At 51.2% G+C, this 20,402-nt stretch overlaps 2 protein-coding genes across 7 annotated transcripts in view; one reads left to right on the forward strand and one right to left on the reverse strand.

Moving 5' to 3' along the window:
* Positions 1-1,104: 1,104 nt before the first annotated feature.
* Positions 1,105-15,553, forward strand: CUNH12orf43 (chromosome unknown C12orf43 homolog). 5 transcript variants are annotated; one of them, XM_064379702.1, is made up of 7 exons: positions 1,178-1,264; positions 5,630-5,790; positions 7,255-7,297; positions 7,479-7,577; positions 11,685-11,758; positions 13,372-13,462; positions 13,968-15,553. In XM_064379702.1, exons 2-7 carry the CDS (start codon positions 5,772-5,774, stop codon positions 14,299-14,301), a joined length of 660 nt encoding a protein of 219 aa, XP_064235772.1. In that variant the 5' UTR covers positions 1,178-1,264; positions 5,630-5,771; the 3' UTR covers positions 14,302-15,553. The 5 variants fall into 5 exon arrangements, with proteins under 5 accessions (XP_021531126.2, XP_064235771.1, XP_064235772.1 ...); XM_064379704.1 differs by having other exon boundaries at positions 1,219-1,264; positions 5,635-5,790; XM_021675451.2 differs by lacking the exon at positions 5,630-5,790 and having other exon boundaries at positions 1,105-1,264.
* A 1,565-nt stretch (positions 15,554-17,118) lies between these two features.
* The window catches only part of HNF1A (HNF1 homeobox A), a 38,852-nt gene continuing 35,568 nt past the window's right edge, over positions 17,119-20,402 (reverse strand). Inside the window, exons 8-10 of one of the 2 annotated variants that reach the window (XM_064379706.1) lie at positions 18,975-19,096; positions 18,740-18,884; positions 17,119-17,261 (exon numbers count right to left, since the gene is read on the reverse strand). In XM_064379706.1, coding sequence (XP_064235776.1) covers positions 17,134-17,261; positions 18,740-18,884; positions 18,975-19,096 — 395 coding nt within the window. In that variant the 3' untranslated portion in view covers positions 17,119-17,133. Of the gene's footprint in view, positions 17,262-18,739; positions 19,097-20,402 lie in introns of both variants that reach the window. The other variant, XM_064379705.1, reaches the window with a different exon arrangement.

The following is a 20,402-nucleotide window of genomic DNA, read 5'->3' on the forward strand; positions in this document are numbered from 1 at the left end:
TAAGTTCCCTAAACACCTAGAAAACTAGGGTGTTTCTCAGACCAAAGCCATGCATCTGAATCACCGAGGACAATGCCTCTGAAACTTTAATATGCATACAGATCACCAAGAGATCATATTAAAATGCAAATTCTGATTCAGTGGGTTTGTAGTGGAGCCCAGGATTCTGCATTTCTTTATTTCTTTTTTTAAAATTACTTTCTTTTTTTTTTAGAGACAAGGTCTGGCTCTGTAGACCAGGTGAGGTACAGTGGCACAATCAGAGGTCACTGCAACCTTGAACTCCTGGACTCAGGACATCGTCCTAGGCTGGAATACAATGGCGAGATCTCAGCTCACCCCAACCTCTGCCTCCCGGGTTCTAGCAATTCTCCTGCCTCAACCTCCCAAGTAGCTGGAATTACAGGAATGTGCCACTATGCCCGGCTAATTTTGTATCTTTTTTTTTTAGTGGATATAGGGTTTCAGCATGTTGGTCAGGCTGGTCTCGAACACCTGACTTCAGGTGATTTGCCTGCCTCGGCCACTCAAAGTGTTGAGATTACAGGCCTGAGCCACCGCACTGGGCCAGGATTCTGCATTTCTAATGAGCTCCCAGGTGTTACCAATGCTGCTGGTTCATGGACTACACTCTAAGTAGTAAGGCTCTAGGTTATTAAAGGAAATACAGATTCCTGGGTCCCACCTATCAAGAGATTCTGATTCAGTTAGTATTTTTTGTGAGTCCCAAAGTCTGAAGTTTAATCATCTCTCCAAGGCGTTTCTGAGGCCCAGCTGGACTGGGAAATTACTAGAATAAATGACATCAAATCAAAACCTGGGAACTAATCCTGGTTCTGTCATTAACTCCTTAAGGAGATTCCCTCCCCCGCGGAGATCTCTTTATCAATAAAAGATTGGAGAAGTTAATCTCTTAGGCCCATCTAGATCTCGCGTTTGAGAACTGCCCACCTCCCCATTCCCACCCGGTATCCCCAGCCCAGTACAGGTCATGGCCAATGGCGGCCCGAGTAGTAGAACTACAATCCCCACAATGCCACGCACCTCTCCTCTCACGTGAGGTCGTGCAGGAAGGTTGATAATGGAGGTGTTCTCCACAATCCTTTGCGATAGTTCAAGATGGCGGTGTCCAATGGCACTATGAGCGATTCGGAAAGCAGTAGCAGCAGTAGCGATGCGGAGGAGCTGGCGCGGTGCCGCGAGGCGGCAATGCCGGCCTGGGACTTGGAGCAACGGCCGCACGGGGCAGTGAAGCCAAGAGCCGGTAGGGGACTATGGTTGGGGAGACTGGCTGAAGGGCGTGGGATCTTCCCCTGGAGCCTGAGAGGATGGATGGTGAGGAGGGAGTCACTGCAACTCGACTTCCTTCCCTGAGAGAGCTCCAGGGACTGGGTGTAGTGCAGATTGAAAGCATGGGCAGGTGCAGTAGGGAGAGTGTTTCGTTATCCCAGTCAGGGGTACTGAGGTACCTAAATGTCTTGACTCTGCTTCTTTGAGTCAATCCTCTGCTGCACACTGGGAGGGCCGCCATCTCTTCGAGTTGACTGCAACAGCCCCCTCCCGGTATTCTCGCAGCCAGCCTTTCCCCACCTCCAACACATTCTCCCACCCTTGAGGTTGCCAACGAGCAGTGTCCAGCACATCACTCTGACCGCGACTCCCTAGTGTCCTGGGAATAAATACAGAACCCCTCAATGTCAAGGGACCCAATCATGGATAGAATCCAGCGGGCTCTTGAATTTGGAATGAAAAAATGTTGCAATAAGTTCTGGCTTATTGCAAGTGTGTGGAAAGAGACGCTACCGTTACTTTATCCCAACAGAAGTCACAGATTTTCATATCTCATTACACTCTTTGCAGATACAGCTATCAATATATCCTTTTATCGATAATAAGATATTGGGAAAAAGTCATTTACACTCATCGTGGTGGCGCACGCCTGTAATCCGAGCTACCCAGGAGGCTGAGGCAGGAGAATTGCTTGAACTCGGAGGTGGAGGTTGCAGTGAGCCGAGACTGCGTCACTGCACTCCAGCCTGAGTGATAGAGTAAGACTCCATCTCAAAAAATAAAAAAAGCAAAAACCAAAACAAGAAGCCGGACACAGTGGCTCACACCTGTAATCTCAGCACTTTGAAGGCCAAGGCAGAAGGATCACTTGAGCCCAGGAGTTCAAGACCAGCCTGGGCAACAGGATGAAACCCCATCTCTACAAAAAAGAAAAAAAAAAAAAAATACAGCTACTTGGGAGGCTGAGATGGGAGGATCACCTGAACAGGGAGAGGTCAAGGTTGCAATAAACTGTGATAGTGCCACTGCACTTCAGCCCGGGTGACAGACTGAGGCCCAGTCTTGAAAAAAAAAAAAAAAAAAGAGCAAGAGTTAGGCAGGAGGAGGAAAGTAGTCCATGTGGAAAGACCAACTACATATTTGCCACGATTTTTTGGGCCTTTGAGATGTGCCAAGCACTGCAGATTGCATCATCTCAGTTACTTCTCAACCTTACGGGGTGGGTATTACCACTACCCACACTGTGCAGATGAGGAAATGTAGGTACAGTGAGATGTGAGTACCTTGCTTAAGTTCCCACTGCTAATGAGTGAGCTGGAAAGTCAGGTCTGTATATAGAACTTGTAGAGAAAACTGAGGTTATGGTACTAGCGGGTGGGAGGGCAGACTATAGTTTAGAGCCTACCTGCAGGAAGTGCAGTGTGGCAGGAGGGAAGGAAGGGAGAGGAGGGCAGTGAATGGATCAACAAAGGGCTTGTAAGTCCTTTCAAACAAACGCAGCAGTGCTTCACCTTGCTTTGTGCCATGTCCTTCTGTAACAGCCTGGTGAAGCCTGATTTTCTTCTCAGAGTAATGTTCTAAATGCATGAAATGCGACATATAAGATTACAAAGAAAACCAATGATACCGAAATTGAATTATGATAGTCAACAACCAAACTTGTGATGTATGTGCTTCTTTGTTAATACATTATACCAGATCTAGAGATGGGTCTAAAAATTAGTGTGGCACATTTTAAATCAGGGATGAGTGTAAATGACTCTCTCCCAATGGCTAATTTTTGTATTTTTAGTAGAGATGGGGTTTCACCATGTTGGCCAAGCTGGTCTCAAACTCCTGACCTCGTGATCTGCCCACCCCGACCTCCCAAAGTGCTGGGATTACAGGCATGAGCCACCACGCCCGGCCTTCTTTTTCATTTTTTAATATGGCTAAGACACCACCCACCTCTTAGGAGACATCTTTCAAGTCTGGGTTACCTGCCTTCTCCTTGCCATCATCATGCTTGTGTGATTCCCTTCATAGATTGTGCTTTTCTTTCTTCCTACAATTGCCTCTTGTGTCTTTTTTTTCTTTCACCCCTGCATCCCCAGCACGTTAAGTCAATCCTGGCTTATACTTGCCCCGCAAAGATTTATTGAGTGAGAGGTTCCATGATGTGAGCTTCATGAAGGCTGGACTCTCACCTATCCCTTTACCACAGTATCTTCAGGACTCAGGAAAATGGTTATTGAATGAATGAACTTGCACAAAACGCACCTCTCTAATGAGTGAGGGGGCTGGGATTCTAGCAGCTTCCCACTCCAGTCGCAGTGTTAGGATGACTTGATATGAAGTGCTGGTCTTGAACAAATAACATAACTTCAGTAGCTACAATTTTCTTATCTGTAAAACACCTAATTCCTAGAGTTGTTTTGAGTCTCAAATATGAACAAACTTTGACGGATGAATGAAAAGATATTCACATGAGAAGTGGTATCCAAGGTATCAGCTTTACAACTCATTGTTTTTGTGACATCATAAAATCTCCTGCTGATAAGAGGTGCTGTTATTTATTGAGCACCTACTGTGTGCTGGGCAAGATGCTGGACATTTGGAGTACCTTTTTTTTTTTTTTTTGAGATGGAGTCTTGCTCCATTGCTCAGACTGGAGTGCCGAAGCACGATCTCAGCTCACTGCAACCTCCACTTCCTGGGTTCAATCAATTCTCCCGTCTCAGCCTCCCTAGTAACTGGGATTACAGGTGCCTGCCACCACACTCAGCTGATTTTTGTATTTTTAGTAGAGATGGGGTTTCACCATGTTGGCCAGGCTGGTCTTGAACTCCTGACCTCAGGTGATCTGCCCACCTCAGCCTCCCACAGTGCTGAGACTATAGGCATGAGCCACCATGCCCAGCCTGGAGTACATTCTTCTAATAATAATAATATTATCATTAGAGTGCTTCTAATAATAGCCACCAGGAGTTGAGAACTTACTTTTTGCCCCGTTCTAATCACTTTGTATTTGTTGTCTGTTTTCATCTTCCCAGCAATACCAAAAAGGGTGTATTAGCCCCATTTTACAGAAAACTGATGCTCGTAATGGTGAAATAACTTGGCCAAGGTTGTCCAGTTTGTAAAGGGCAGAAGCAGGTGTAAATCCAGGCCTACCTAACTCCAAGTCCATGCTCTTCATTGCTGCTGTGCCTCTCTGCCATGGACAAGTGTCTGTTGTGGTCAAAACTCCCACCCTTTGGTCCATGACTGTGTGGAAATATAGGTCACTATTTTATTTATGTAACCTCTAGATACAGCTCTTAAATCCAGTGATGAACTGGTCACTCAAATCGCTTTAATTTTATAGTAGCATATACTTTGATTCATTTTTCCAACAATTAGTTCAAACCAAGATACCATGGCAGGATCTGGGGATACAAAGATAAAATGAGGCAGACTGGGCCCGGCGCAGTGGCTCACACCTGTAATCCCAGCACTTTGGGAGGCTGAGGTGGGCGGATCACAAGGTCAGGAGTTCGGGGCCAGCCAACATGGTGAAACCCTGTCTCTACTAAAAATACAAAAATTAGCTGGGCGTGGTGGCAGGCACCCGTAATCCCAGCTACTAGGGAGGCTGAAGCAGAATGGCTTGAACCCAGGAGGTGGAGGTTGCAGTGAGCCAAGACCATGCCATTGCACTCCAGCCTGGGTGACAGAGCAAGCCTCCATCTCAGAAAAAAAAAGAAGAGGCAGACCATGTATTCAAGCAGCTTACAAATCCAGGAAGGAGACGGGCGTGGAAACAAAATCTCTACAACACGAACTCGTAAGGCTGGTCATCGTATTCCTGTTTTATAGATGAGAAAACCAGGGCTCAGGGAGGTAAAGTGACTTGCCCAGCATCACACAGCTTGGCGGCAGAGCCAGGACTCAGCTGAACTGTCTTCCTCTGTAATACTGTTTCTGTTCCATGACAGTACCTCACCCTCACCACACTGTAGTCTTGCTGGAAGAGATGCTCTTGTTGTGATTATGTGCTGAAGATGACCAGGTCCTTAAAGACCCGTCTAGGCCCGCACAGTACCTGCCTCCAGGAGCATGTTCTGCATTCTGTGTTGTGCTCTGGAGGATACTGACATAGATCACAAGGTACCAGGACACAGATGCAGTGCGTGTGGGTGATGACATAAACACAGCCTGCCCCCATGGAGCTGTTTCACACACCACGGCCTCCCCTGGGCCCGGAGCTACCAAGTGTCCACTTTGTTCAGTTGGCCCCTGAAATATGCAAGCATGTTTTGTCTCGTTAGTTAAGTCAGAGACCTCAGAGCTAACTGTCACTCATCTCTCACACCCTGAGGTCAGTCCATCAGTGACTCCTATTGACTCCATCTTGCCAGTGCGTCTCTCTGGAGTCCACACTTCTCACCAGCTCAATTATTGCAGCAGACTCCGTGTTCCTGCTTTTACCCCAACAGTCTCGTGCCGCACAGCAGCCAAAGATGTATTGTGAAAACCCAGGTCCGTTTATGTCCTTCCTCTGCTCAGTTTCAGAGTTCTTCCTCCTCAAAGCCCGGGTCCTCCTGCTGCCCATGTCAGGGCCCTTTGTGATCTGGCCCCTGTGAGTTCTCCATCTCTGCCGCTCCCGGTTTGCTGGCTGGGCTCCGGTCACAGTGACCTCCTCACTGTTCTAAATACACAGGGCAGGCTCCGGTCTCAGGGCCTTTGCAGATGCTCTTCCCTTCTGCCTGGAAGGCTGTGTCCCACATGTCTGCTTGGTTCACTCCCCTCCTCTCTCAACTCTCTGTTCAAATGTTACCTCGTCAGTGAAGCCCTTTCTACCCACCTTTATATAACGGTCCCCAGCCCAGCGCTCCCCACCTCCCTCCCCTACTTTGTTTCTGTTTTTTTTCTGTACACTTACCATTATCCAACTTTACATTTTGTTTATGTATGTGTGTTTGTCATCTCTCTCCACCAACTAGAATGTAAGCTCCATGCAGACAGTGACATACAAGTAAGTTGCTCAGCAGTTACACCTGGCTGATACAAGGCGTTCAGGGTTTGTTTTGAGTGAATGACTGAAAGGCCAGGCATCCTCAGTGTTTTGGTTTGAAAAATGTGATCTACGAAAGAGCCATCTTCTCTCTTCCACGGCACTTAGCACACAGCCAGGCAGGCACTAAATCGTGCAGTCCCGTTACACTTAACTGGGCTATTCAGCACAGCATGGCTGTTAAGAGGGAGTTCAGGACCCGAGTGGCCTGGGTCCTCAGCTCTGTCACTTAATAGGTATTTGACTCTGGCCAACTTATTTTACATCTCTGACGTTTCTTCTGCAAAACAGGATAATGGTAACCCCTCCAATCGGATTGTTGGAAAGATTCACTGAGTTATATGTGCTATATATATTTTAAGTTATATACATAACTCGTTAGTTAAGTCAAAAACCTCAGAGCTAACTTTCACTTCTCTCTCACACCCTGAGGTGTATATATAACTATTTTAAGTTATATAACTAAGTTATATATATGTAACTATATAAAATAAACTTATAGAAATTATAGATATATAACTATTTTAAGTTATATATAAATATATATATGAGTGATATATATTTTCAGCTGCTGAATCGTGCCTGATACACGTTTGTACTTCTCATTGTTTCCTCTGTAAATTTCCTCTATAAATGCAGTTAGGCCTCAAACCCATGTGCATATGTATTTTAAGTTATATAACTAAGTTATATATAACTATATAAAATAGAGTTATATAAAATAGTCGCATATATAACTTATATATGTAACTATTTTAACTTATAGGTATATAACTATTTCAAGTTATATATAAATATAAATGAGTGATACATGTATGTATCTCTATGCGTGATACGTGTTTTCAGCTGCTGAACATAGCGCCTGGCACACGTTTGTACTTACCGGCATTGTTGCCTCTATAAATGTCCCAATTTCCGTTTTTCCACAGGTGCTGCAAATAACCAGTTGTCAACCTCCCAACCGAGCCTCAGGTACTGTGCACTTTGGGTTCAAGTTTCACTTATTCATTCAACAAATACTGATCCCCTGCATGTGCCAGATGCTAGGCTAGACCCCTGGCATATCTAGGTGAGCAAGACACACATGGTCCCTGCGCTCATGGGGACAGCTTCTGAGTGGGCGGGAAGTGAGGTCTCTTTGTGTGTGTCGTAGGCCTAAGGTGGATGAGCATGAACAAGATGGCAACGAGCTTCAGACCACCCCCGAATTCCGAGCCCACGTAGCCAAGAAGCTGGGAGCCCTGCTGGACAGGTAAACACCGGTGGAGTTTCTCCTCTCCTGCCCTTGTTAATACGAACGGCAATGGCTCACACAGGCTGGGAGCTCATGGTGTCCAGGCAGGCACTTGGCATATGTCACCTCACTGCATTCATAAAAAACATTACCATGTGGGTCCTGTTGTTACCTTTATTCTCCAGGTGAGGAAACAGGCTGTCAGCAAGGAGACATGTTTGCTTGAAGTCACATCATTGTCATAGCTACCATTTACTGAGCAACTGTTTGTAGCCAGGCTCTGTGCTAAGTGCTTGATGTCCGTTTTCTCATTTAATCCTTGTGATGACCCTAAGAGGTAGAGACTGTTACCATTCCCACTGTACAGATGGGTAACTGAGGCTCAAAGAGGCAAAGTCATCTGCCCAAGGGACACCGCTGCTAAGTGACAAAGCCAGAATTCAAAACCCGGGAGGGAGCAGAGTGGGGCCTCAAACCCAAGTGCACCTGACTCCAAGCCCGTGTTTTTTTGTTTTGTTTTGTTTTTTGAGATGGAGTCTCACGCTGTCGCCCATGCTGGAGTGTAGTGGCACAATCTTGGTTCACTGCAGCCTCCACCTCCCAGGTTCAAGTGATTCTCGTGCCTCAGCCTCCCAAGTAGCTGGGATTACAGGTACCCACCACCACGCCAGGCTAATTTTTGTATTTTTATTAGAGACAGGGTTTTACCATGTTAGCCAGGCTGGCCTCAAACTCCTGACCTCAAGTGATCTGCCTGCCTTGGCCTCCCAAAGTGCTGGGATTACAGGTGTGAGCCACCATGCCCAGCCAAGCCCATGTTCTTAACCCCTGCAGCCCTGAGAATAAGAGGAACCTCAAGAAGCACATTCCCGCCACAAGAGGGCAAGGAAGGGCCGTGTTCCTATTTCTTGGGTGCCTTTTGTGTGCCAGGCTCTGTGCCAGGCCTCTGTCTTACATTCTCAGCACAGGTTGACCACACAGTCGGTAAGGATTCAGGTTGGCATTCCTAAAGTAGGTGCCAAGGAATACCACCTGTTTGAGTCCATATGGGCCGCTATAACAAAATACCGTAAACTGGGTAGCTTATAAACAGAATAAATGGATTTCTCACATTTTGGAGGCAGAGAATTCCAAGATCAGGGTACCAGCAGATTCCATGTTGTCTGGGGAGAGCCCTCTTCCCAGTACAGATGGCGCCTTCTCACTGTGTCCCCACATAGCAGAATGGGCATGGGCGAGGGGTCTCTCTCAGGCCTTTTATATAGGAGCACCAATGTCATTCATGATGCTCCCCCTCATGATCTAATCACCTCTCAAAGGCCCCCGTCTCCTAACCCTAATACCTTGGGTTCAGGATTTCTTCTTCTTCTTTTTTTTTTTTTTGGAGATAGAGTCTCACTCTGGAGCACAATGGTGCAATCTTAGCTTACTGCAAACTCCACCTCCTGGGTTTAAGCGATTTTCGTGCTTCAGCCTCCTGAGTACCTGGGATTACAGGCGTGTGCCACCATACCTGGCTAATTTTTTGTATTTTTAGTAAATATGGGTTTTCACCATGTTGGCCAGGCTGGTCTCGAACTCCTGACTTCAAGTGATCCACCTGCCTTGGCCTCCCAAAATGCTGGGATTACAGGTGTGAGCCACCGTGCCCAGCTGGGGTGAGGATTTCAGCATAAGAATTTGCGGGGGACACAAACATTTGTATTCTAGCACTAGCCCGAAGTGTGGCTCTAGAGAAAAGGAGGTTCTTTTTTCTAGAAGAGGCTCTCCCCAGACACGGAGGTCCAGAGAAGTGTGAGAAACACTGCACTCCACATATCTCCTTGCAGACTGCGACTCGTAGTAGTATATTCAAGGCTCTGAGAATTCCTGTAGCGAAGAGGCCTGTGTAACCATTTAGCCCAGCATTTTTCAAACTCATGTAGCCACAGGGCCTTTGTTTCACGGAAGACCAGTCAACAAGCTGTGGAACAGGTCTAGGGATACACTGGTCCACATCCCATCCTCACTGGCAGAGCCCTGGCAGGGTTTTCAAAGGGAGATGAGGCAGGATTTGGGGCCATTGTCATTCCGATTGAGTAGATATCAAAAAGGACAAATGAGCCTTCCCAAAGTGTGAACCAGCTCTTCTCCTGAGACAGAATGATGGCCAGAGCTCTGCAGCCGAACCCCCATAGGGTTAGGGCCAGTCCTTCAATTCGAGAATGTAGGGGAGGTGTTTGGGAAGGCAGTTGCATTTCAGCCTGTGGGAGCACAGTTTTTCTTTGTGACTCTGGCTTCAGGCTGAACAGGGCCTGCTTGGCATTGCACTGAGCCACCATGGATGTTTCTCCAGTAGAAATGTCATCAGCCATGGTTAGAATATTCCCTGCAGCGTTTCCATGTTTTTCCAAAGAAATATAAATGATACCTTAGGCCAGGTATGGTGGGTCACGCCTGCAATCCCAGCACTTCGGGAGGTCAAGGCGGGTGGATCACTTGAGGTAAGGAGTTCGAGACCAGCCTAGCCAAGATGGTGAGGCCCCATCTCTACTAGAAGTGCAAAAATTAGCAGGACATGGTGGCGCACACCTGTAATCCCAGCGTACTCAGGAGGCTGAGGTAGGAGAATCACTTGAACCCAGGATGCAGAGGTTGTAGTGAGCCGAGACCATGCTACTGCACTCCAGCCTGGGTGACAGAGCAAGACTCCATCTCAAAAAAATAAAAGAAATGTAAATGATACCACAGTTGGCCCCTGTGTTCGGTCAGTGTCTCTCAGCCTTGGCGCTGCTGACATCTTTGGCTAGCGTTTGTTGTAGGGGTCTGTCCTTCCCATTATAGGATGTTTACCAGCACCCCTGGCCTCTACCTACTAGAAGATAGTAGCACTCACCCCCCGAGTTGGGACAAGCAAAACTGACTCCAGACATTGCCAGCTGCCCCTGACGGCCACCATTAAACTGCTGTGTGGGTCAGGAACAGCTGCCTGGGTGGCGGCGTCTCTGCTCCCTCTCCCCAGGTTGTTCTTCCTGAACAGGGCTTGGGGGCGCCTTTGGCATACAGGAGGGGTAGTTAGGGACGGCACCCAGGGCATTGCTGTGTCTGCTTTGAGGGCGTTGCTGAGAGCCTTGTTCTCTGCCATGCACGGTGACTTCTCCATCCACATTCACCAGAGACATGCTTCCTGGTCTTGTGCCTCTAGAGAAATGCAGTTTATTTTTAAGTTAGAGATCCTATGAAGGCCAAAGCTTTTCTTGGTGGCAGTCATCATCTTCAGCGTCGTCATAGCTACCATTTACTGAGCGACTACTTGTGGCCAGACCCTGCGCCACAAGTGCTGAATAGCCATTTTCTCCTTCAATCCTTGTGACGACCTTAAGAGGTGGGGACTGTCATCATTCCCACTGTACAGTTGGATGACAGGCTCAGAGAGGTAAAGTCATTTGCTTAAGAGACACAGCTAATATGTGACAAAACCAGGATTCAAAACCCAGGTCTCTGAAGTCTGGATAAAGTCCGTGAATTGAATCCATTTCCGTTTCCTGGTTATGATATTGTACTGTAATGAGGCACAGTGTTACAATTGTGAGAAGATGGGTGGAGGGTCTATGGAACCTCTGTATTATTTGTTGCTACTGCATGTCTACAGTGATCTCCAATTTTTTTAATTAAAAAAAAAAATTTAAAACAAGTCCGCTCTGTTCCAGAAGCTGTCCTCTGAATTAGTTTTCTAGATTGGTCATATTTCCCTTTTCGTGCTTGCTGCTAGGAAGCTCAAAGCAAAATGTATGCCCTCTGTCTCTAATGAGTATATAGGACTTCCTGACCACACTTCTAGGTCTTTCCATTCTTCTTGCCATTATATCTCTATGCCCTATTTGAAATTGCATTCATTTTGTTTTACTGTGTCTTTAAAACTTCTTCAACACTGTGGGCTTTAAACAAATGAAGCAGGGCAGTTTGCGTGGCAGAGGCTGGTCAGCATGTTACAAGTATATCATCAGCCCTCTTAGTAGGCCAGCGTGCTTTCTGCTTCTGCATTTAAGATCACATGCCCCATCCCCTCCACTTGAAAAAAAATTGTTTTGTTTTTGTTGTTATCCAAAACTATCATCTTAAATCAACCATTTCATCTGCCCTTAGCTTCATTACCATCTCAGAAGTAGCAAAGGAGCCAACAGAAGCTCAGGTACAGAAAGTCGCCTCAGAGGATGATGGTGAGTGGTTGCATTTATTGAGCACCTAACGTGTGTCTGGAGCTGGGCGAAACAGTTTTGGTATTTTTTTTTTCAAGATAGGGTCTTGCTCTGCCACCTTGGCTGGAGTGCAGTGGAGCAATTATAGTTCAATGCAGCCTCAACCTCCCAGACCCAGGCAATCCTCCCACCTCAGCTTCCTGAGTAGCTGGGACCACCGATACACACCGGCACACCTGGCTAATTATTATTATTATTATTATTATTATTATTTAGAGACTGGGTCTCAATTTGTTGCCCAGGCTGGTCTTGAACACCTGGCCTCAAGTGATCTCCCCACCTTGGCCTACCAAAGTGCTGGGACTATAGGCATGCGCCGCCACACCTGGCTAATGTTTGTATTTTTTGTAGAGACAGGGTTCCACCATGTTGTGTAGGCTGATCTTGAACTCCTGGTCTCAAGCGATCCTCCTGCCTCAGACTCCCAAAGTGCTGGGATTACAGGCATGAGCCACCACGCCATTCTTTTTATCTGCTCAGCCCCTGTGGTGAGGCAAGTATTATGAGTCCCCATTTACAGACAAGGCAGCTGAGGCCCTGAGAAACAAACTCGTTTGCCCGAGGTGACCTCATCTGTGTCACCCTAAGCAGGAGCACTTTACCCCTGCCCTCCACAGCCTCACCCGTCCGCGTCTGTCCTGTAGCAATGCATTTCCTACTTTGAAGGCTGCCTTAGGTCAGGAGCTCAAGTGCTGGCTTCCAGAAGCCTCTGAGGGCTTGCTGAGCGGATGTGGCTGCTGGCTTCCCCTCCAGCGCACCCTCTGCTGGCTCCATCAGGCATCAGCATGACTCGGCAGACGCAGCATCACTTTGTAGATAAACGACCCGTTCCGGGGTCTTTGCCTGTGGACCAGGAGCTCCTGGAGGGCGGAGGCGGGGCAGCCTCAGCACCTGGCACCTGGGAGGGCAGTGGCAGGGCAGCCTCAGCACCTGGCACTTGGGAGGGCAGCGGCGGGGCAGCCTCAGCACCTGGCACCTGGGAGGGCGGAGGCGGGGCAGCCTCAGCACCTGGCACCTGGGAGGGCAGAGGCGGGGCAGCCTCAGCACCTGGCACCTGGGAGGGCAGAGGCGGGGCAGCCTCAGCACCTGGCACCTGGAGGAGGGCAGAGGCGGGGCAGCCTCAGCACCTGGCACCTGGGAGGGCAGCGGCGGGGCAGCCTCAGCACCTGGCACCTGGGAGGGCAGAGGCGGGGCAGCCTCAGCACCTGGCACCTGGAGGAGGGCAGAGGCGGACAGCCTTAGCACCTGGCACCTGGGAGGGCAGCGGCGGGGCAGCCTCAGCACCTGGCACCTGGGAGGGCAGAGGCGGGGCAGCCTCAGCACCTGGCACCTGGGAGGGCAGCGGCGGGGCAGCCTCAGCACCTGGCACCTGGGAGGGCAGAGGCGGGGCAGCCTCAGCACCTGGCACCTGGAGGAGGGGTTGGCATCTGGCAGCGCTGACTGCCCCTTTGGGTTTTCGTTCGTTTGGTTTTTTTTGTTGTTATTCTTTCTTTTTTAAATTTTTTTTCCTTTTGTTTCTTTTACTTTTTGTCTGTTTTCGTTTTTTTGTTGGACTCCGCCCCTTTGAATCTCAGGTTTCCGCCTTTTCTTCACGTCTGTCCCTGGAGGCCGTGAGAAGGAAGAGTCGCCCCAACCCCGCCGAAAGCGCCCGCCCTCCAGCTCCAGGTAAGAACTCACACCTCTCCTCGGGTCCCCTCCTTTCTCCTCCTCTTCTGTCTTGGTGGGTTCCCCGGAATAGCCAAGCGGATGCCAGTCAGGAGCAGGCCGAGGCAGGGGCCGTCAGAGCTGGAGAAACGTGCACTGAGTGGGAGGGCAAAGCTCTCTTGGTGGCAGCTTCAGATGGTTACTGCTTTTGAGCACCTATCTTGGGCCAGACACCTCACTTGATCATAGTTGCCTCCTGGGACACCCCTGGGAGGCCTGGACTCTGTTCAGATCCCCTTTTGTAGATGGTACTGAGAGTCAGAGAGGTTAAATCACTTAGGTGGTCACAAGGCTGCTCTGCCCGGAAGCCGGTATTGGAAGCCGGTGTGGCCCCACTCCCAAGCCTGAACCCGCTACCTGCCTCCCTGTGCGGCCGCTTTCTGGTGACCTGGCCCGAGGGAGGACAGTGAGGCAGCCCTGGGCTGTGTCCTGACTGCAGCTAACCCAGGGCGCCCTCTCCTTGCAGCAGTGAGGACAGCGACGAGGAGTGGCGGCGGTGCCGGGAGGCAGCTGTGTCGGCGTCGGACATCCTGCAGGAGTCAGCCATCCACGGCGCTGGCACAGTGGAGAAGGAGGCGAAGAAGAGAAGGAAGTCAAAAAAGAAAGCCAAGAAGGTGGCGGTAGTCACCACCGCCGCCCCCAGCGCGGCCACGGTCCAGAAACAGAAGTCAGGTGAGCTCACCGGGGACCAGGTGTCGCTTGGAACCAAAAAGAAGAAAAAGAAGAAAAAGGCAAAGAAGGCCAGTGAGGCCTCTCCATTCCCACCAGCAAAGAGTGCCACAGCGGTGCCTGCAAACTGAACCCAGCTGTGGGCACAGGGCTCGGCTCCGGCGACAGGGCGCCCCGGGGACAAGGCATTTCCAAGCCCCACCTCCCTCTCAAAGTTCAAGGACTGGGCTGGCACGTCTAGACTGCCCATAAGACCCTGATGGTGATGAGGGGTTGCCCAAGAGTCGGGCCAAAAAAGTGGCTGTGGGTGAGAAGCCCAAGCACGGCCTGCCCGTCTGTGCTCCCATGGGGGGCTGGGGGCCTGTGGTTCCAGAACATCGCATGGCCTCAGGAAAAGGAGGCTTCCGGTTATTTGAGACTAGTGGCCAAGTGGTGAAACCTCTATCTCCCTAGAACTGTCTGAGGTGGGCAGGGGAAGGGAGACCTCCTCCCCCACCACCTCCTTAGCCTGGCGTGAGAAACCATTTTTAGAAAATGAGAGAAGGGATCCCAAGATGCCAAGGCCCAGAGAAACTTCTGTTCTTCTCCCCTTAGCCCGCATAGACTTGACGGAAGTGTCTGAGAAAGGAAAGATTTTTTTCACCCCTGGCTTTCTAGAATTTCCTTTGTCTGCATTTGTGAACATACCACACATGATGGTGTCTCTGAGCTGACTAGATTATGGAAACTCAATTGTCAGGGGACCCAGACAAAACTGAGAGTGAGTTGGGTATTGCCTCTGTCCGTGCTGAACCTTAAGACGCTTTGAATAAACATCCTCCTCCTCTCTCCACCCCCCACAAGACCTCAGGAAGTGTCACAGCGCTCGTGGACTAGGTTTCCTGTGACAGAGGCATTCTGCAAGAGGTAGAAGCTCGCTGCCAAGCGCAGAGGCTCACGCCTGAATTCTCAGCACTTTGGGAGGCCAAGGAGGGTGCATCAGTTGAGGCCAGGAGTTTGAGACCAGTCTGGCCAATGTGGCGAGACCCCGTCTCTACTAAAAATACAAAAATTAGCTGGGCGTGGTGGCACACGCCTGTAATCCCAGCTACTCGGGAGGCTAGGGCAGGAGAATCATTTGAACCCAGGAGGTGGAGGTTGCAGTGAGCCGAGATTGCACCACTGCACTCCAGCCTGGGCAACAAAGTGAGACGAGACCCTGTCTTTAAAAAAAAAAAAAAAAACAACCAAGAAGTAGAAGCTCACAGCCAGACACTGTAGCTCACACTTGTAATCCCAGCACTTTGGGAGGCGGAAGCAGGGGGATCACTTGAGGCCAAGAGTTCCAGACCAGCCTGGATAACATGGTGAAACCCTGTCTCTATTAAAAAAATACAAAAATCAGTTAGGCATGGTGATGTGCGCCTGTGGTCCCAGCTGCTCCTGAGGCTGAGGTGGGAGGATCACTTGAGGCCAGGCGGTCAAGACTGCAGTGAGCCTGTAATGCCTCTGCAGTCCAGCCTGGGCTCAAAGTTAGGGTAAAATCTGGCTTCGTCATCAGAGTCTCAGCAGAGCCAGAAAAGCAGAGACGGGTGTGAGAGTGTGGGTGCTGGCGCCCGTCTCATCTTTGCAGGCCCCTGGCCTACCTCCACCTCCTTCTACCTGCCCAAATTCCCCCCGAATGATTCGTGTACAAGCAAGACGTTTCCACCGCATTTCTCCTTGACTTTACTAAAAGTTAAATAAACGTGCCGCTGGCCCCAGCTGGCTACAAGCTGCAGGGGTGCTGGGTCGCCCAGGCCTTCTACTGAATCCCAGGGTGGCGGTGGCACTCCGAGGACCAGGTTCTCGGCAGCAGGCACAGAGACACGGGGCCATGCTTGCCCGGGCTTCACAGGCTCCTGTGTCCCTCCTGGTGGTGCTCAGGGCCTCGGACTCCTCTGGTGGCTGCGAAGTGCCCTCTCAGCCAGCCAGGGCCCCGGGCTCCTGAGCTTAGTCCTGTCCACACAGGCAGCTCCTCTGCCCTGGGGTCACCTCTTTCTCCCCCTTGGCACCTTAGCCTGGCCAGCTGCTTGGGCCTTGCTGCCTTCTGAGCTCAGCAGCTTCTCCCCAAACAAGGGCAAGGTCTGCAGGACCCTCAAGACCGAGGAACTGCCCCACAGGACCTGGACTTGGCACGGGTCGCGAGGCTCCCACAGGAGTAAGGACGACTTCCCAGCTCTGAAACGGCCTTCCCCATAGAGGCAGGAGGCTGGGCTGGCCTCGGGGGCGTGATGCTCTTGGGAACTGATATCCAGGAAAGCTGGAGGTCCTGGGGCTTGGGAGAGGGACTCGCTGGGAACCAGGGCAGCTGGGAGACCCTGCCTACCTTCCCTGTTAAGCTTCAGCCCCCCCGGGCATGGGCATTGGAGCCCCAGGCCCTGGCACAGAGTAGCCACCCAGGAAATGCCTATGTGAGTAGATGATGGGGTCAGTACAAAGGGCATGTGGGTCCCTAGCTGGAAGGAGTGGGGGCGGGATGGAGTGGCCCTGTGCGTGCATAGGTGACAGAACAAGGCCACATTGACCCAGGGCCGCTCAGAGCTCAGCACGTCACAGCTACACAGGCCTGTATCCTGAGAAGTGTGGCTGCCAGAGTGGTGTAGGGGTCCCAGGGCTCTCCACAGGCCCAGGCTGGGGGTGCCCAAGTCACAGGCTGCCCCCTTCGTATCCCAAGCAGCAGGGACAGTCCTTCCATCTGCCAGGAACAGGTGCTGCTCGAGCTCTCCATGGCCCCCTTGTGTGCAACTCGAGCAGCCCTCTGCAGGTTGGGGCGCCTCAGAGCCCTCCCTTTCTGATGCATCACAGCAAAACGGGGAGCAAGGCGCAGCTTTCCAGGAAGGGCAGCAGGAGCCCGGCAGGCTCAGGTCCTCCAGGCAGGGCTGGCTGCTGCCCTCATTGCCCCCCAGGCAGGCAGTACAGGCTCCAGGGCCCAGGTGCCGTGGTTACTGGGAGGAAGAGGCCATCTGCGTGGAGATGAAGGTCTCGATGACGCTGTGGTTGGACGGTAGCAGGTGGCTGTGGCCGTTGCTGGAGTCTGAGCTCTGGTACAGCACCAGGCTACTGGAGGACACTGTGGAGGCAAACGAGGCTGCTGGCCATGCACAGGCACCTGGACCCACCCCAGCTGCCCCAGGGATACTCGGGTCAGGGAGGCAGGGCCACACCTCCTGGATCACAGCAGATAACAGGAACCCCAAAGTCAAACCTCTACCTTCAGTTCTTAACAAGGGGAGCCTCCCAGCCAGGCTCCAGGGCTGCCCAGGGAGTGGCCTCAGTACATCTTAGTGGGAACACTGGAGAAGCGCTGGTGAGATGCCGGGGCAGGCAGCTGTAAACATGTTGGCTTGGTGAGGCTGAGTCAAACGCTAATCTAAGTGCTGTTGTGAATGCAGGTGCTTTGTAGATGCTGTTAACGCCACAATCAGTTGGCTTTGTGTAAAGGAGTTTACCCTGAAAATATGGGTGGGCCTCCTCCATCAGCGGAAGGCCAGAAGAGCAAAAACAGGTTTCTGGAGAAGAAATAATTCTGCCTCAAGGCTGCAGAACTATCTCTCGAGGGAGTTCCCAGCAACAGATTTCAGGCTAGGCAGTCCCCACAGTCTCGAGCCAAGTCCTTCAAGTCAATCTATTGGTTCTGTGTTTCTGGAGAACCCTGACTGATGGAAATGGTTACGAGAATGGGCTTTGACGTTGGACCTGGGTTCGAGTCCTGGCCCTGCTGTCTGGTAGCTGTGGGAGACGAGGCAACTCCCTCCCCTCCTTAAGTGTCCACGTTCTCATCCGTAAAATGGGGGTGATTGTGCACACGCCTCCCGAGGTGAAGCATGGAGCCAGGACACAGGATGCCCTCAGTGGCTGTCATGACGGCTGCCAGGGCTGGGGCCAGGAACCTTAGAGAAAGGGGCAACTTGCATAAAGGCAGGTGCAGAGCCAGCCACCTGACTCCAAATGCCCACTCCTGACAACGACATCATAGATTACAAACCCCAGTGACCCTCTGCCAGGGGTCTTTGGAGCTGATGTGAGTGGATGCAGTGGGGCCTGGTGAGCTGTTATGCGGGAATATGAATTTTTCCAGTTTTCCAAAAGATGCTGGAAATCCGGATTTCTATGTGAAAATTCCTGATTTTGAAATGTTGGCAACAAATTTCAAAGAATGTTCAATCCTGAGCCAAGCCAAACCAAACGCGTGAAAGAGTCGCTTCTGGCTCACAAACCTGGTCCTTATCATCATCACCCGCCTCTGCCTCTAACAATTACTTCATCTTTTTCCTCAACCTAGTCCCTGAGATGTTCCTTTAAGGTGGGCCCATCTTCCTGGGGTCGCCGGGCCTTTTGGGCTTCATGGGCGCACGGGCCGTGTCTGGGAGGCGGGAACCCCACCCCACCCCCCCATGCCTGCCGGGGCTTCCTCACGGCAGCCCTAGGCCTGCTGCATGCACTGCCCCACAGCGACGGGGACAGCAACGGGGACAACAATGAAAGGGGCGGGACCAACACGGAAGGGGCGGAGCCAGTTAGGGATGGGGCGGGGCCGGGGCCTCTCACTCGTGGGGCTGGCGCTGAGCCGGTGGGCGGGCTGCAGGTGCTGAATGCCAGCAGGGTCCTGGCTGGGGACGTGGAGGGTGGTGGCCTGAGAGGCTGGCGTGTGAAGCCCGGACTCACTGGAGGCTTCGGTGTCTGAGGTGAAGACCTGGGGGAGCAGAGCAGACTCCTGAGTCCCGAGGGTGTGGCGGTGAGGGGTCTGGCTCAGGCGAGGGAGAGCAGCAGACCTAGGCCTTACCTGCTTGGTGGGCGTGAGGCTGGCCAGGGCGCTCAGGTTGGTGGTGTCGGTGATGAGCATGGTCTGCGGAAGCAGGCCCGTGTGCGTGTACTGGGCCACCTCGGGCTTGTGGCTGTAGAGGGCTGGCCGCAGGGGAGAGAGGGGCAGACATGGCAGACGTGCCTGACAGCCCCGACAGCCCCCGACCCAGGCCTCAAGACTGGGAAAAGAGGGGCGTGGGGCCTTGCTGAACGGCCAGACTGGGCAGCTGTTGGAGATCCAGGGCTGATTTTCAAAACTGGGGGCTCCAGATAGAGGGACAGACCCTCTCCTCATTACAGGGGCCTGCTCAGCTGGGATTGATGTGGGGGAGCCTGGAGGAGGCCAGGAACCAACTCCAGCTCCTCTTGTCACCTGGAGACAGCAGGTATGAAAGGGAACGGGAGGTGTGGGTGCAGGTGCTACTGTACTAAATGCAGGCGCTATGTATTAAGCACAGGTGTACTAAGCGCAGGTGCTACTATACTAAACACAGGTGCTATGTACTAGGCACAGGTGCTACTGTACTAAACACAAGTGCTATATACTAAGCGCAGATGCTGGTGTAGTTTAGAAGAAAGGCAGGTGGCCCCTGTCGAACAAGGCAGAGGACAGCAGTACCTCCATCTCCAGGCCACCTCTCCAAATATAACCCCATGTCTTGCCTACAGCACCCCCACCCACCCCACAGGAGACACAGAGACCCCACAAGAGGTACACAGACACTAGCAAAACACACATAAACCACATATTCTAACGGTGACTCAGATAAAAACATAACGCACTTAATACATACACTCTCAACCACGAACACACAAAGAAATATACAGGTCCAAAACCTCTTAACCCAGTCCCAAATTCCAAAAAGGTTTTGAAAGCAAAAGATGTCCTTAAGATTGGCACTAGAGCTCATTTGGTGGCAAACCCAACCTGAACTTGGCATGAGGTTATGTGTGTGTTGAGCCTGCTTTGTGGAAATCCTGCCTTTGGCTGCAGAAATAGTGCTTTGATCACAGGGTCTGTCCCAAACCCTGCTGGGGGTGTTACATGATAGCTGGCATATCCACCAAATTACTTTTTTTTTCGAGATGGAGTCTTGCCCTGTACTCCCAGGCTAGAGTAGAGACGGAGTTTCACCATCTTGGCCAGGCTGGTCTTGAACTCCTTACCTCAGGTGATCCGCCCTCCTCGGATGGGATTACAGGTGTGAGCCATGTTTTTTTTTTTTTTTGGAAGAGTCTTGCTCTGTTGCCCAGGCTGATTCGACCTCCAAAGTGTTGGGATTACAGGCGTGAGCCTTCCTGAGCCTTTTTTTTTTTTTTTTGAGACAGTCTTGCTCTGTCACCCAGGCTGGAGTACAGTAGGGCAATCTCGGCTCACTGCAACCTCCGCCTCCCGGGTTCAGGTGAT

The sequence above is a fragment of the Aotus nancymaae genome, unplaced genomic scaffold (genome assembly GCF_030222135.1).
Source record: "Aotus nancymaae isolate 86718 unplaced genomic scaffold, 86718_ANA_hifiasm-v0.15.2.pri h1tg000021l, whole genome shotgun sequence".
Lineage (NCBI taxonomy): Eukaryota > Metazoa > Chordata > Mammalia > Primates > Aotidae > Aotus > Aotus nancymaae.